Below are 15,488 nucleotides of genomic sequence, written 5' to 3' on the forward strand. Positions count from 1 at the left end.
CGAATCTTCACATTGCCGACTATTGTCAATATTGCAACACCATCAGGCAAGCCGGGGTCACTCAAGACCAAATCAGGGAGATTCTCTTTCCCTTCTCTTTAACTGGAAAAGCTAAATTGTGGTTTAATGGCTTAAATAGAACTACACTTGGTATAACTGACTGGGAAACTCTTGTTTTGAATTTCTATAACAAGTATTATCTTGCAGAGAGAACAGCAGTACTACGGAATGCAATTCAGAACTTTTCCCAAGAAGCCGATGAGTCTTTATATGAGGCTTGGGAGAGGTTCAAGGACTTACAAAGAGAATGCCCTCACCATAAATTAGCGCAATGACAGTTAATCCAAGCCTTTTATAACGACATTGGAAATTCTTCTAGAATAATTTTAGACTCTGCAGCTAGTGGGAGATTTATGAATCTTAATGTTGATGATGCAGGTTAGGTTATTGAAGACATGGCGATACACAATTCCCAATATGGGAATACCAGAGGATTTGCTAACAAGGGGAAACATAGTGTCGACTCTGTATCCTTTTTGCAAGCTCAACTAACCTCTATTTGCCAAAAATTAGATAATCTGAGCAGTGCTAATGTAGCTAATGTTTCTGCAATTAATAATAATTCTAATGATGCTTTCTGTGAAAATTGTGGTATTGTAGGTCATTGGGAGCAGGATTGCAGGAGTTCTGTGGAGCAAGTTAATGCCTTCCAAGCTTATAGGCAGAATAACCCATACTCCAACACTTACAATCCTGGGTATCGGAATCATCCATACCTTTCCTACCAGAGCACTAATGTTCAAAATCCACCACCACAAGAACCACAGGTGCCACAACAACAGCAGCAGAAATATTACCACCCCAATGCTAGCCAGAAGAATCAACCACAACAACCCCCCTCATCTTCCGACCCTTCTTTGGGGGAAATTAGAGCAATGTTGGTTAATATGCAAAAGCACATGGAGAGCAGGGATGCGACAATTGATCAAATTCTAGCGCATAATAAAATTGTAGATAATCAAATTGCGCAACTCTCCGCTACTCTACAAGCACGCCAACAGGGAGCCCTGCTGGCACAACCGACTAGGCCTACAGATCAAGCATTTGCAATTACTCTAAGGAGTGGTTCAAACTATGAAGGGCCCTCTATGCCCAGAGTTGATGAACCTGTTTTATTAAATAATGCTAATCTTGATTCCGTTAAACCAAACAATGTAGTTGATAGCCCTGGAGGGCTAAAAGATAATACTAACATATATAATTCTACATTGCAGGGTACAACTCCATAGAAGGTGGCTACTCCAGACAAGAATAAGAATGCTCAAAAGCCAATCATCAAACTTCCTTTCCCCAATCGTCAATTGAAGACAAACTTGGATAAGCAGTTTGGTAAGTTCCTGGAGGTGGTTAAAGATTTGAAGGTAACAGTTCCCTTTACTGAATTGATCACACAAATCCCCTCATATGCAAAATTTATGAAGGAAATTTTGACGAGAAAAAGGTCTATTAGTGAGGTAGAGACAGTAGCTTTCACTGCAGAGTGTAATGTCGTACTTCAAAATAAATCTCCACCTATATTAAAAGATCCGGGTAGTTTTTCTATCCCTTGTCACATTGGCAATCTCTTGATTGATAATGCATTATGTGATTTGGGTGCTAGTGTTAGAGTCATGCCATTATCTGTGTGTTCTAAGTTGAATATGGGTAAATTAAAAGCTACCAATATAACTCTACAAATGGCCGACCGTTCTTTCAAATACCCCTTAGGTGTTTTAGAGGATATCCCCGTTAGAGTAGGTAAATTTTATATACCTGTAGATTTTGTTGTTCTTGATATGGCTGAGGATATGCAAACCCCAATTATTTTGGGTAGACCATTCCTTAACACTGCAGGAGCAGTCATAGATGTAAGAAGTGGTAAGCTAACACTATCAGTAGGGGATGATAAAGTGGTTTTTAATTTGAATAATGCCCCCAAAAGCTCCATGACTGAGGAGAAATGTTTCAGTGTTAATGTGGTTGTAAATTATTCTAACAAGCCCCAAGCTCTTGAAAAAGACCCCTTGGAGGCGGTATCTTGTGTTGCATCCCTTTCAGATGAGATAGACAAATGGCAGAAGGAAGTCGACGCAATAGAAAGAGCACTCTACAATGTTGGTCTTGGTTTCGAGGATGAACGAGTGGAACCGATCGAGCATGTTGTGCGAATCGAGCCTACGGTAAGTGTTCCGCCGAGTTGCAAGTGTTGAACGCAATGACAATTTAAAGCAACATTCGATCGAAGAAGGGTTTTTAGTGCGTAGCATTGAAGATCCCCCATTCTAAGTCAAGGAGGATCCACCAGATAAGGCGACTTGGCGTCCCACAGGTTATCTCAGGAAGCCGCATCGCAGCCTAAAAATCGTTAGACTGGGTGAGAAACCACCTGATCAAGCGTTAGGCCAAGGGTCCTAGGAATTGTACTTGGTAAGAAGGTCGTGCGGGACCTAGATAAACCAGCGCTTTCCGGGAGGCAACTCGTATTTTATGCTTTCTAGATTGGTTTTCCTTTCCCTTATTTTTGTTTTTATTTTAGAGAGGTGAGGACAGTGATATTTTACCATTTTTTTTAGTGTTGTTGTACAGGTATGAATTTGACAGGTTAAAAGACTTAGAAAAAAAATTGAAGAAGAAAAGAAATCGGAGAAACTCCAGGGCTTGGTACGGGCCCGATCGGGCGAGGCTCGCCCGATCGGGCGCGCAAGTGAGGCAAAAAACGGAGAAAATTTCACCCGGTCGGGCGAATCTGCCCAATCGAACGCGCAAGCAGAGCTGATTTCGTGGCGAAGCTTGCCTGATCGGGCGCAAATCGAGTGAGAAGGAAAGAAATATCGGGCAAAGCTCGCCCGATTGGGCGAGCAAAGGGTGAAATTTTTTTTCGTGTTCGCGCCCGATCGGGCGCGCAACTTACAATCTGGAAATTTCCCCATTCGCCCGATCGGGCGCGCCTACAGCCCGTCCCCCCTTTATTTTCTTTTCACTTCTTTCTTTCCTCACTTTCTCCTTATTTCATCTTCTTCATTTCCCTTTCTCTCTCTAAAACCTCCATTTTCAAACTTTCAACTCACACTTCATTCCAAGATCTCCTCCAATTCTTCCATCCAAACTTAAAAATTCTTACATTTTCCAACTCCTCTCATCTTCCTCTACAATCTACACTAAATTTTCAACACTTTCTCTCAATTTCTTCTCAAACCCTAGGAGAGAGAAAGCTTCAATTCCTACTATTTTCACATTAAAATGGCTTTTAAGAGGTCTAGAACTGTTATGGGTGAAGGATCGAGGCAACAAACACCCAGCATTGACCCGCAGTTGCAAATTCCGGGGATGGAGAGGGTGGTCATCACCACCCAAGAGCGAAAGCAAAGGATGCTCAACCTCATCACACGGCAGGTAATTCCTACCCGTTTTATTCATCATCCTACGCTTTCTAGACTAGGAATTGATAAACATGTTGAAAAACTGTTCAAAGGAATTGGCATGAGTGGTTTGTTCAATTTACACTATGATACTTATGATTATTTGAATTTAGAATTCATTTCTAGTTTTAATGTCATAAAATAAAATGCTTTGATCTCTCATGTTCAATTTCGATTGTTTAATAATGATATTAGATTGTCCTTGAAAGATTTTGGAAAATTGTTTGAATTGAAAGCCGATAGACCAATTGAACCACCCCAAGCCAACATTACTTTTGTCTACCGTGCTCTAACAGGGAATCCTAACTTGAACCTCCAACATGCCAAGGGCACTTGGATTCAACATCCCGTGCCAAAACTTTGGCAACGGTTTGTTGGCCTCACCATCTTTGGGAGGCATGAACCGGCTAATGTGAGGAGAGATGAAGTAGAACTATTAGGATCATACATGATTCCTAAGAGTGACAAGCTTAACATAGTTCATAGGATGGCCCAACACTTCCAGAGGGTGGCCAATGCGACCGAATCGGGTAGGTCTAGGGTCCCAATTTAATTTGGTGGGTTAGTAACCCACATTGCGGTCAAATACCTTAGTTGGACCCCTAGCGATGATGGTAAGGTAGCCGAACCAACCTTAATGGACGCACCCTACTTAGGAGGCCTTAATTGGATAAATGTGATAGGGGGTGAGACTTGGTGGGTGATTCATAGGGAGTCGGGTAGGAAAGACAACGCTTTCACCTTGCCTAACCCGACCTTGACCAAATTTGGGAAGGGTCTTCCCTCTTATACCTTTGAATTAGGAGACCAAGGGGAGGCCCAACCACACCACCAAGCATCTCCTTCACCACCACAACATTTCAACCAACCATCACCCCAACACTACACACATAACATCCCACTTCCTCAACCAACTACAACGTCGACCCTAACGCCCCATATGACTTCTCGACTTTTAGGAGTTAATTGGATCGGATAGAGAGTGGGCAAGGGAGGATGGAGGGTATGGTTAGGAATTTGGACACTAGGGTAGGAGCCCTAGATGCTAGGGTTGGGGTTGTGGAGAGGAACTTGGGGCGGGGCTTATACCCCATGTATGATGATTATGCCCGTCGGGGGGCTATTCCCCCCGAATCACTTGTCCCCGATTGGTTCCAATACCCCCAAGGGGGATACACGGACCCAAGTGCCTACAGTACCTATGTGTACTATTCATCGGTCCATGGATATGGGACCGATGCTCCTTTTGGTGGGCTTGGGGGGAATGTAGACCCTAACTATTTTGCAGGTGGTTCGGGGTATGGAGGTGGTGGTTCGAGCCATGGAGGGGCCGGTTCTAGCCATGGTGGTGGTGGCTATTCGGGGATGGATGAGAATGAGGAGTAGGTTACACTCCCAAGTCATTGCTTGATTTGGCTTGGGGGGGTAATTTTTCGCTTGGTAACTCTCTTTCCTTTCTCTCTATTTACTTGCTTTCTAGTGTAGTTTTTATTGCTTTCTTATAAATGAAAAATACAAAAAAATTGAAAAAAAAAAATTCAAAAATACGTTCCAATGAATTGTAAATCATGCTTCCCTGTGCCCCATACTTGAGAAAATTTGTTTTGATTCTTGGTATTTGATGATGAATATTGTGGATTTGTTGGTCATGATTTGAAGTCTAATTGTTTGGATTCCTTTACATGCGTCAATTTCGTCCAACTACTTGTGAATATAGTGCTTGACTAGTTGATTTGGTTAGGAAGATACTTCCATAATTCCTGGTATGTCAATAAATTTGAGTATTTATTTGCAACTATGAGTAGTGTTTCATGACTTATTATTATGCACATGAGGAGGACGAAGGCGTTCATTCTTTTAGGTAGCCTTCAGAGTATTTAGATACATTCGTCTCCTTCTTGTTACCCATGTTGTTGCTTGTGCCCTTTTTATTGTTATATTAGCCACATTACAAGTCTATTTGAGCCCCATTAGTTACTAGTCCCAAGCTTGGCTTGGGGGAGCTATTAGTTGGTGAGGTGAGGGAGTTGTGGTGTGCACTCTATTTGCACAATGTGGGAATAAAAGAAGAATGATTGTTCTTTGATTTTTGATTGGAAAATATTGATGTTGTGTTTCAAAGTTAAAAATTCCAATATGAGTTAAAAAGGAAAAACAAAGAGCAAAAGAAAAAAATTAATGCTCAAATGTTCTATTTGAAGGTTGTTCTAAAGAAAAAAAAAGAAGAAAAAAAATTTCAAGTTTGAAAAAGGAAAAAAAAAAAAAAAAGAATGAGTTCAAAGTTTGTCTTTCACTCAAAGTTCCATATTATCATATTTTTATGAGTGAAATTGTAAGTGTTGGGATTGTTTATATTGTTTGGAGTATATTTGGTGGATTGTTGTTTGGAGTTGGTTATGTTGGAGATGTGTATGATCATTATTTTTTATCATGGGTTTATTAGGATTTGGCTCCCTTAATGCATAGCTTTTCTCTCACATAATCCCAGATTTATCCTACCTTTACCCTAGCCTTACATTACAAGCTTAAAAGACCTTCCGACCTTGTGCATAGAAGTTATGTAAATGTGAAAGTGTTGTTTTTCAATGCAAGTTATGATTTGACATATTTCGAGTCGACTAGTAGGATGAGCGTTCAATGTTTTTATACACATGAGAGTGTGAGATGGGAGGGCATTATTCACATAAAGGGGTTGGATGGAGAGCGATCGAGTACATCTTTTACTCGCCACATAAATGAGAGTTGAGTGTGTGAGCACTAGTCTTGAATTCTATATGCTCTTGTGGTTTGCTATGTTTGACAATTGTTAGGGGAGAAAGGTAATTGGATGGATTTGATTGGTTGACTCTGAACCGTGTTTATTTGATTTACCCTGGATCGTTTGTGCTTGATTTTTACTTATTGGGGTGAAGCATATTTATTGATTCATTGATGAGATCTTTGCTTAGAGACAAGCAAAGGTTTGGCTTGGGGGAGTTTGATGTGTCCATTTTATATACTATTTTACCCCCGTCCCTTGGTCATAATTAGTAGTGTTTTTGGCTCTTTAGAGCCACTTTTATTACTAATTGGTGTTTTCCAGTGTTTTCGTAGATTTGGTTGACTTTTGCAGGGATTTATGCTTTTGGAGTATTTTCCCGAGATATTTTGGAGCAATCACGAGCATTGGAGAAACACGACCACTTTTGGAGCCCAAGACCGGTGAGAGCCGGTGATTAAGGGCTCGGTAATCGGGATACCAAGGTATATGGACCGAGTGATCAAGACCCTAAGTGGATATCCGGATTGGGCCAAAGAAATAAGCCCAATCGAAGCTCCGAGCCTCGAGGTGAAGCAAGGGCCCGATCGGGCAGCTTAGCTCGATCGGGCAAGGCACGCAAGTGTGCTGGTGCATGGCCAAAGGCGCGCCCGATTGGGTGAGCTGCTAGCTCGATCGGGCGCGGCTGTGAGAAGACCTGTGCGAGAAAAAAGGCGCGCCCGATCGGGCGCGTGTTTCTGGAAAGGCTCTTTTGTCGAAGCAATTAGTTTCTAATTAGGAGTTGTTTTAGTTTTGTTTTTAAGTACGTTTTTAGGAAGATTAATGGATCTCCTCTTCTTCCCTGATCTCCTTCTCTCTTAGATTTTCTCTCTCTACTTAGTTTTCTCTCTCTTAATCTCTCTATCTAAACTTTTGTTCTTAATTCTTTCATTAATTCCAGATTTATTTTGGTAACGATTTCTCTTCCTTTAATCTTAGTTATTTATTCTATTCCTTTCATCATGATTTATTTTATTACTTTGATTAGTTTAGTTTTTAATATGTGTGAGTAGTTTAATTTCTAGGGTTTATGGGGATCCATAAATAATATGAAGGGGTAATTTGTTGTTGTTGATTATCAATGCTAGATTAATTTCCTATTGATAGATTTAATGCTCTGTGACTAGATTAGGCCTATATTTTATGCATGAGTTTGACAATATTGATTCAAGAATCGAGAGATGAGAATTAATGTTTAGGTCTAGCTTCAACAGGCAAATTAATTTATAAATGGTTAAGTCAAGATTCGAGAGATGAGATTTAATACCGGTAAATTAATTGTGTGATTGTAATACGTAGCGAGAGCCCTTTACAATCTGGTTAATTGATGCATTGATGATTGACTATTATTGATTATTGGTATTGCATGATAATTTCTTATTGGATTGTTTTAATGTTTTACAATTGCGGCTTGTAAAAGTATAGCAATATTAAATTGATGAATCGTGCAGATGTTAATTTGATATTAAAGGCTATTTTCAATAAGAACTTAGATCTAGGAAATTGCGAGAGCCTGTTAGATCTATGCTGATTAATAAATTGCGAGAGCCTGTTAATCATGTTATTTATGTAATGTCATTGATTGATTACTATGTTTTACCCTGGAATATTATTTATTGGTGAACCTATGCCCTAGATCCCTTTATATATTGTTCTCTTCTTACTCTTATCCTTAATAGTCTAGTTTATTGCTTAATTATAAATATTGGTCACTTAAATAATTTAGATTATATTAATTAATTAGGAGTAAAAAGACTTGTTTCCCTGTGGAGATCGACCCTACTTCCCTATCTACCTTAGTTAGTGATTTAGGTAATTAATTTTTATTAGGGGATACGACTTTACCCTGTCCCTTACCAAGTGTCTCAAGTGTATTATGCATCTTACCCTAGCCTTAAACGTGATCGGGTTCAATGGTGGGCTGTATTTAGAATTCAAGCAAGGTCGGTGATTGATGCTCCGGTGGATTTAGAGTTTTTGCAGGGTCCTTCACCACAAGTACATGAAACGCTTTGTCCACCAAATGACATTCCAGACTATGAACTTGATAGTGATGATAATGATGACGATGGCTTTGTTATCTCAAGCGATGAAGAAGAAGAAGAAATCATTGGCTCCAGTGATAGTGACGAAGAAGAGGACATCGATGTATTTTTAGATGACACTAGTGATAGTAATAATGATAGTGATAATGATAGTGGTAGTAGTGATAAGAGTAATGAAGAGGAGAATATGTAGTTACTCCTTTAACTATTGTCTTCGAATGTTTAGTTTTTAATGACTACTCGGACTTGTAATATTGCATTTCATTTTTGGTCTCATTTTATTCTTTTAATGTCTTATGGATCTAATTTATGAATTTACAATGTGCGATCATGGTACTAACAACTTTTTCAGGTGGTCATCATGGGAGGAGGAAATAAAGGAGAAACGTCCAAGAGGAGAAAGACTAAGGGAAAATCTCAGTTTCTACGGGCTGACGAGGATGAGTCAATGAAGGAAGAGGAGGCACATGATTTGGGGGCCTCTCAAGAAATCGTCAATCGGAGACAGATTCCTAGGCATGTACAAGGGCAACAGGAGCAACAGGAACAGGAGCTACAAGACCCGCATCCTAATGACTTGCTGGAGTTGGACCCTTCCACACTTTGGTGCGTATGTATTTGTAATGAAATATCCTTAAATTTGTATTTACTTTGATAAAGTGAATTTGTATTACTTTAACCATGTTTTGTTCACTTTTTGTTGATTATCTACTTACATGAATGTTTATCCTTTATTATAGGTTTGATGATATCCCGGTGAAGAATGTGCTATCCGACTCGCTAACCGGCTATTATGTTGAGCCTTGGAGGAATTATGGAGAGGTTGATGAAGATTCGAGAGAGCACTTTTGGAACTTGTTTAGCGTATGATAACTTTAACCTAACATAATACATGTTTTATAAAGTATATTGATGGAGTTGAATTTTGTAATAAAGACATTTTCTTGATTTGCAGAAAAAATTCAAGTGGGCACCTGAGTTAAACAACCAAGTGAAAGACACTTTCGAATCTAAGTTTGCAAATCGCCTACGTGACACGTTCTACAATATCACACACAGGCTGAATGGTGGCAGACCAAGATGGCTTAATAAGGATGTTCACGAACGCATGATGCGAATTGTTGCCACTGATCCAGATTATAAGAAGCGGTCGGAACAAAACAAGAAGAACCAAAGAGGCGGATCCATGGAAAATGTCGTTGAACCGACCCACTTTCAAGGTTCAATGTCAGCTGTACAACATGCTAAAAGGATGGTAAGGTTCCTAAAATATGTCCAGTAACAATTAAGTCATTTGTGTATTAATAAATTTTGGTGGGCTAACATGTTTTCATTGATTTTCTGCATGTATATATAAAGGCTGCAAAAAACCAAGGCCAATTACCAAATGCCCATGATCTTTTCTTGAAGACACACTTCAAGAAAGTGCCTGGAAAAGGCCAAGTGGCTGCCAACACCAAAGCAAAAAGGATTGCGGTAAAAACTTATTATATGAGTTGATATATGGCAAATTAGCAAAGTAGAACTCATTATATGGTTATTTGGATAATTTTGGATGAGTTAGGGTCGAAAATTGACTTATGTGCTTATTTTTCTTTATTTCTATCCTTAGGCACCTACAAGTATGTGATACTGGAATGTTAGAAGAAAGAAACCTTCCATTTGATTGAAAACATAGAAAATAGGCATGGTTTTAGCCATATAGGCCAAATTTGGATGATTTTGGATTAGTTAGGGTCGATATTTGACATATGTGCTTATTTCTCTTAATTTCTATCCTTAGGCACTTAAAAGCAATTGATATTGGAATGTTAGAAGAAAGAACGAGTCCATTTGCTTAAAAACATAGAAAATAGGCATGGTTTTAGCCATCACTAGAAGAAAAAACCACTTAGCCACCGGTTCAAAACCCCCCTAAGCCACCGGTTTTGAACCGGTGGTCATTTGGGGGGTGGCAATAACCTCAAGAAAGGCCACCGGTTCAAAACCGATGGCAAAAATGATTATTGCCACCGGTTAACCGGTGGTAATATTTATTATGGCCACCGGTTAACCGGTGGCAAAAAAAACCCATTCCCGCTTTTTTTAAAGGGATTTTTGTCACCGGTTCTGTTCAAAACCGGTGCCAATAATGGCCAAAAAAATAAAAAATAAATAAATATTTTTTTGCATTTTTTTCAATTAAATTGATATATAAACACTAACATATATATAAACTTACATATTTTCATTAAAATAAGGCTGTAATATTACAATTTTGGTCCCAAAAAAAAAAAAAATACAAGTCACTGTTAAATACAAGTCACACAAAATCACCAATGTAACACGTGGCGAGGCAGCAACTGCAGCAGCGAGCCTTGGCGAGGCAGCAGCAGCCTTGCATATAGATAACATCTTCCAACAGCCACCTGCATCAACAAACAAAGATAAGAGATCTCGATGTGTGTATTAATCAAAGACAACAAGCAGAGCAATACTAATTCAATTTCAAGAGAGCCAAATTACACCAAGCATAACAATTCAATGTGATATTGGCTCCCTTTCTACTCAAATTACCACCCCCAAACAATATAATCAAAACCTATTTCAAAATCCACTTTGAAATTAGTTCCTTTCTACTCAAATTACACCAAAGCAAATTAATCCCACTTCAACACAATCATAGAATTAATAACCCAACAATCATAGAATTAACACCAAAGCAAAGCAATACAGCAAGCTAAGCCCAATTGACAAATCCGCAACATCATCAATCAAAACAGTAGGGGTATTTGTAACCTTAATTCATCAACAACAAGATTTCTCTAGCCTTAGGAGTTGAGAAATTTTCCTACAGCAATAGCTAATTTAATTTACTCAGGTTCTCTCCCAGTCACAGTGAAAGATTATATCCAAAACAAAAATAATTCATTAGTTCAATTCTCAGCTAATGGCTAATGCAGATCTAAAGCACAGAATTTGTAATGATTAAATTACAGGCAAGGTTATTTAAAACACAGGTAAATTATTAGTTTACTACAAAAGTATCAGGCATAAGTTTACATATATAGTAACAAGTTTATTGGACCAACAACGCAAGGCTGTTGGGTGCCTATCATCGCTGAATACATCGAATTTACACATCTCTAGATGACTGCCTACCAGAAACAGGGTTAATACAGAAAGTCAAGAAAATCATAGACAGGAAATCAATTACAGAATTTCAGTTCAGCTTTAATTCAAGAAAATAAAACCACAGAGAAGGGTTAGACATTCCTAGGAGTAAAACTTGGCTCAATTTAATACATTTCTGCGGAAATTTGGCAAGAATTATCCAGTGAAAGAAAAAAGTACTAAAGCCAAACCAACAAGTAAATGGATTCCAATACATAAAATCCTCTCAACATTTAAACAATGAGTTAGCAGCTAGCCTGCCTGAGAGTAAGCTATCAACTACCAGTTAAGTTGCTCAGACCACCACAAACAATAATCAGCCTTGCAAAGTCATTTCAAATAGAGAGCCACATAAAGAGTTCACTGCATTACATAAGTTTCCTGTCTACTAGAAGAGTTTGAACTCATCTATCCTTTTAAAACATATTTGCACAATTTCCTAAATTAAGATGTCAAGTATTCAAATTCATCTTCTAATGTTCAATCATCCAATATCACAAAGATATAGAGAGCAAAATGGGGAACTCATTTCACAAACAAGTGATACTAGAGCCACAAACTGAAAAGTTAAACTAACATGGTTTCCTATACAACAATTTTTTAGACCAAAATGGACTAAATCAAACAGGAAAAGGGTTTATATACCCAGATATACGGTTAATTGATGACTCTGACATAGAGATCTCCATGGTTTCCAGATTGGGGCAGGAGAACGCAATGCAAGCCAGCATTGTTGAATCCATATCACTGCAATGAAACACAAAAGTTGATGAATATAAATCAACTCAAAAAAATTAGTAAATTAAACACATTACATTCAAAAGAAAACACAAGACAACACCAAGCATTTCTTTTTTATCAGAAATTAACAATCACAGGAGTCCTGCTTCTAAGACACCTGAGTTTCAGCTCGGGTACAGCAACTAGCACAGAATTGAACTGATTTAAGCTATAGCAGTATTAAAAATAGCTTCACATTTTTCTGCTTCATCAAATAAAAACCAATTTCACTGAAAATCAATCTATCGTAAATTAAACTTAGCAAAGGTAACTCCCTCAATATACATTCACGCATCAGTTTTTGTTATTTAAATGTCAAGTTTAATTACAGCTTTTCAAAATCCCTAATCTCAACTCATGTTCAATCACACCAAAACATTTTGAATTTTCCTAGATCTTATCATATAGTGCTATATCTTTAAAATGTAAAAACAATCCTTACCTCACATTCTTTTTTCAACTTGATCAGAGTATCAAGTAGCAAAATCATCATCATTATTACATCCAAAACAACCACAATCAAATAATACCCTAATTTTACACCGATTAATGTTGTTTTTATTAGTATAAACAGTAGCCATCAAACAAACATCAATCTGGGCAGCCAAATTTTGTGCAGTAATCACCTCCAACATTATACACAATACAATCACGCAAACCCTTACATTCATGCAACCAAATATCCATCACTAAGAAAATTAAACAAGCATTTACAGACAACAAAAACCCTAGCAATTAAAAAATAAATCTAATGAACAATCAAAAAAAGGAAAGTAAATACATACCAATAACCAAGATCTAAAGCAGAGGACTCGAGAAGAGATAGAGAGATGGATCGCGACCACCGTAACCATCATAACCTTGGCGGACTCGAGAACAACATGTTCACCATGTTCATCGACCTCATCGCAACATAAAAATCACAAAAAAAAAAGTTAAATAAAAATCAGAAACCCTATATTTCAAATCGAAGAGGCGAAGAGCACATACCTCCGTGAAGATACCAAAATGTGGACTATCTTTTGTACTAGGACATAATTATTATATATATATGTAAATAAATATAATTTCGTAGGTCGGTAATTAAATTTTTTAAAACAACAATTTCAGGACTCAATGTTTAGTTCTTTTTTTTGTCGATTTATCATAAAAAAAAATCAGGTTTGAAAATGCATATTTTTACAGAAATTTGTTTCGGGCTGGAACTAAAATTTACGACGGAAAAAGCGTCGCAACCTATAATTTACGACGGAATTTTCTGTCGTAATTTATAATTTGCGACGGAATTTTCTGTCGCAAAGTATAACTTGCGACGGAAATTTCCGTCGCAACCTATAATTTACGACGGAAAATTCCGTCGCAACTTATATATTTCCGACAGAATTTTCCGTCGCAAATTATAATTTACGACAGAAAATGTCGTCGTAAATTATAGGTTGCGACACTTTTTTCCGTCGTAAATTATAGTTTGCGAGGGAATTTTCCGTCGTAAATTATAGTTTGCGACAGAAAATTCCGTCGTAAATTATAGGTTACGACGGATATGTTGCCGCCGGAATCTTGCGACGGATCATCCATAAAGGCCAAGTTCAAGTCCGACGATATTATTTCTGTCGTAAATTCCGTCGGAAGAAAGGTTTACGACGGAAATTCCGTCGGAAGATGGTCATTTTCCTACAAAGGGTTTTTCGACGACCCGTTACGACGGAATTCCGTCGGAACCCTACTTTCCGACGGAATTGACATATGTTACGACGAACTTTTTCCGTCGCAATTTCATTGTTTACTTGTAGTGAGTGTCAAGGCCTTTCTTATAGACGGGTTGCACAACGTCATAGTAATACTTTTTAAATAATCATAAACACGATAGTTATTCCTGTTGTAAAATATGTGTTTCGAAGGCTACGAATAATAGAATGAATAAAGCAATAGTTTGATTAAAAGGAAGATGGTGTGGCGTGACTTCGTCACTGCCTTTGAAAACGAATTCCGGCGCAACCGGGGTGCACATTGTATCGCCGGTACGTTCCCTAAGGTTACACACCACTCTCACTCAAAGGCACTTTTGGATGAGAGGTGGAGTCATATAAACTTATGCCCAAAGAACAAATGTGTTTAGCTAGTTTTTGTGTATGATGTGTATCAACAATGAAGACTAACCAAGCTAATTTTATAGCCAAGGATCAAGTTTCAAGAGGATGAACCTGGACATCAAATGGGTGATTGAATCATATAGAAGTTGATTAAATCACCATAAACAACCACTTTAATGGAAGGTTACAAGAGTATCCAAGAGAGGAAGGAGAATGCCAAAAGATGAATGAATGTAGACATCAAAAAGTCCACTCCACAACTGTAATCCCCCATATTTTTAAATATATTATAAATGAAATTATATATTATTTATAATATTTATTTGTATTTTTTCGGAATTTAATTTCAAAAGTTTCAAATTATTTTTGGGGTTGATAAACGATTTTATTATAAAGAACTTTTTATGAACCTTCCTTCTATAATTTATGTCCAACAAACAAACCAAACCCAGTTTACTTTCTTAATTGACCCATTAATTTAATGAGGCCCAATATCCCTACTTATCCTACTACCCTGTCTCCTATAAATACCCCATACATCCCCAAATATTTCCCCACACAAATGGTTAGTCTTATTTTCTTTCTCCTTTGTTTCATTAATTTGTATAATTATAACATAATTATTGATTATGGGTTTTGATTTTATTGTTTGAAATTAATTTAATTAGTATCAAATTGTATTTTGATGATTAAACTTTATAATTTCAGATTTTATAAATGTTATAATTTTCAGATTTTGTAAATTTAATAACCTAGGGTTTTTAATCATTGAAAATCATGATTTAGGGTTTTTATGAACAATCGATTTAGGGCTTTTATAGTAATGATGTTTTGAAATTTTGGTGATTACACTACTAATTAGTTTAAATTAATTCTAGATTATTTTAAACACGTAAATTCGTGTTTTAATGTTTAGATTTTGGTTCGTTAATATTAATCTCGTTTTAATCCCGATCAGGTTCTGAACTCATCCGATTTTGACAACAAAAGTAGTGTTTTCCATGTGGAAACAACGTTTTAAGAAAGACTCACTACCTTTGGTAGTGAGCACCACACTCTCGTGGCCAAATTCAGCCTCTAAATATGATTTTCGGGCAGTTTTTGATTTAAATGAAGTTTTTTTTATACTTAAAATATTATCCTTGAGTTTGATTAATAAAAT

The 15,488-nt window shown here is 37.4% G+C and overlaps 1 protein-coding gene and 1 long non-coding RNA gene across 3 annotated transcripts; one reads left to right on the plus strand and one right to left on the minus strand.

Moving 5' to 3' along the window:
- The first annotated feature begins 8,613 nt into the window (after positions 1-8,613).
- Positions 8,614-9,286, plus strand: LOC110727776. Its single transcript, XM_021907351.1, has 2 exons — positions 8,614-8,906; positions 9,041-9,286. The coding sequence occupies exons 1-2, from the start codon at positions 8,662-8,664 to the stop codon at positions 9,168-9,170; spliced, it is 375 nt and encodes a 124-aa protein (XP_021763043.1). The 5' UTR covers positions 8,614-8,661; the 3' UTR covers positions 9,171-9,286.
- A 1,230-nt stretch (positions 9,287-10,516) lies between these two features.
- LOC110728003 lies at positions 10,517-13,332 on the minus strand. 2 transcript variants are annotated; one of them, XR_002512623.1, is made up of 4 exons: positions 13,224-13,332; positions 13,019-13,135; positions 12,099-12,200; positions 10,517-10,708 (listed from the first exon to the last, which is right to left on the minus strand). It is a non-coding gene; the product is annotated as an uncharacterized LOC110728003 (long non-coding RNA). The 2 variants fall into 2 exon arrangements; XR_002512622.1 differs by lacking the exon at positions 13,224-13,332 and having other exon boundaries at positions 13,019-13,217.
- Between the last annotated feature and the right edge of the window lie 2,156 nt (positions 13,333-15,488).

This window comes from Chenopodium quinoa, unplaced genomic scaffold (assembly GCF_001683475.1).
Source record: "Chenopodium quinoa cultivar QQ74 unplaced genomic scaffold, ASM168347v1, whole genome shotgun sequence".
Classification (NCBI taxonomy): Eukaryota; Viridiplantae; Streptophyta; class Magnoliopsida; order Caryophyllales; family Amaranthaceae; genus Chenopodium; species Chenopodium quinoa.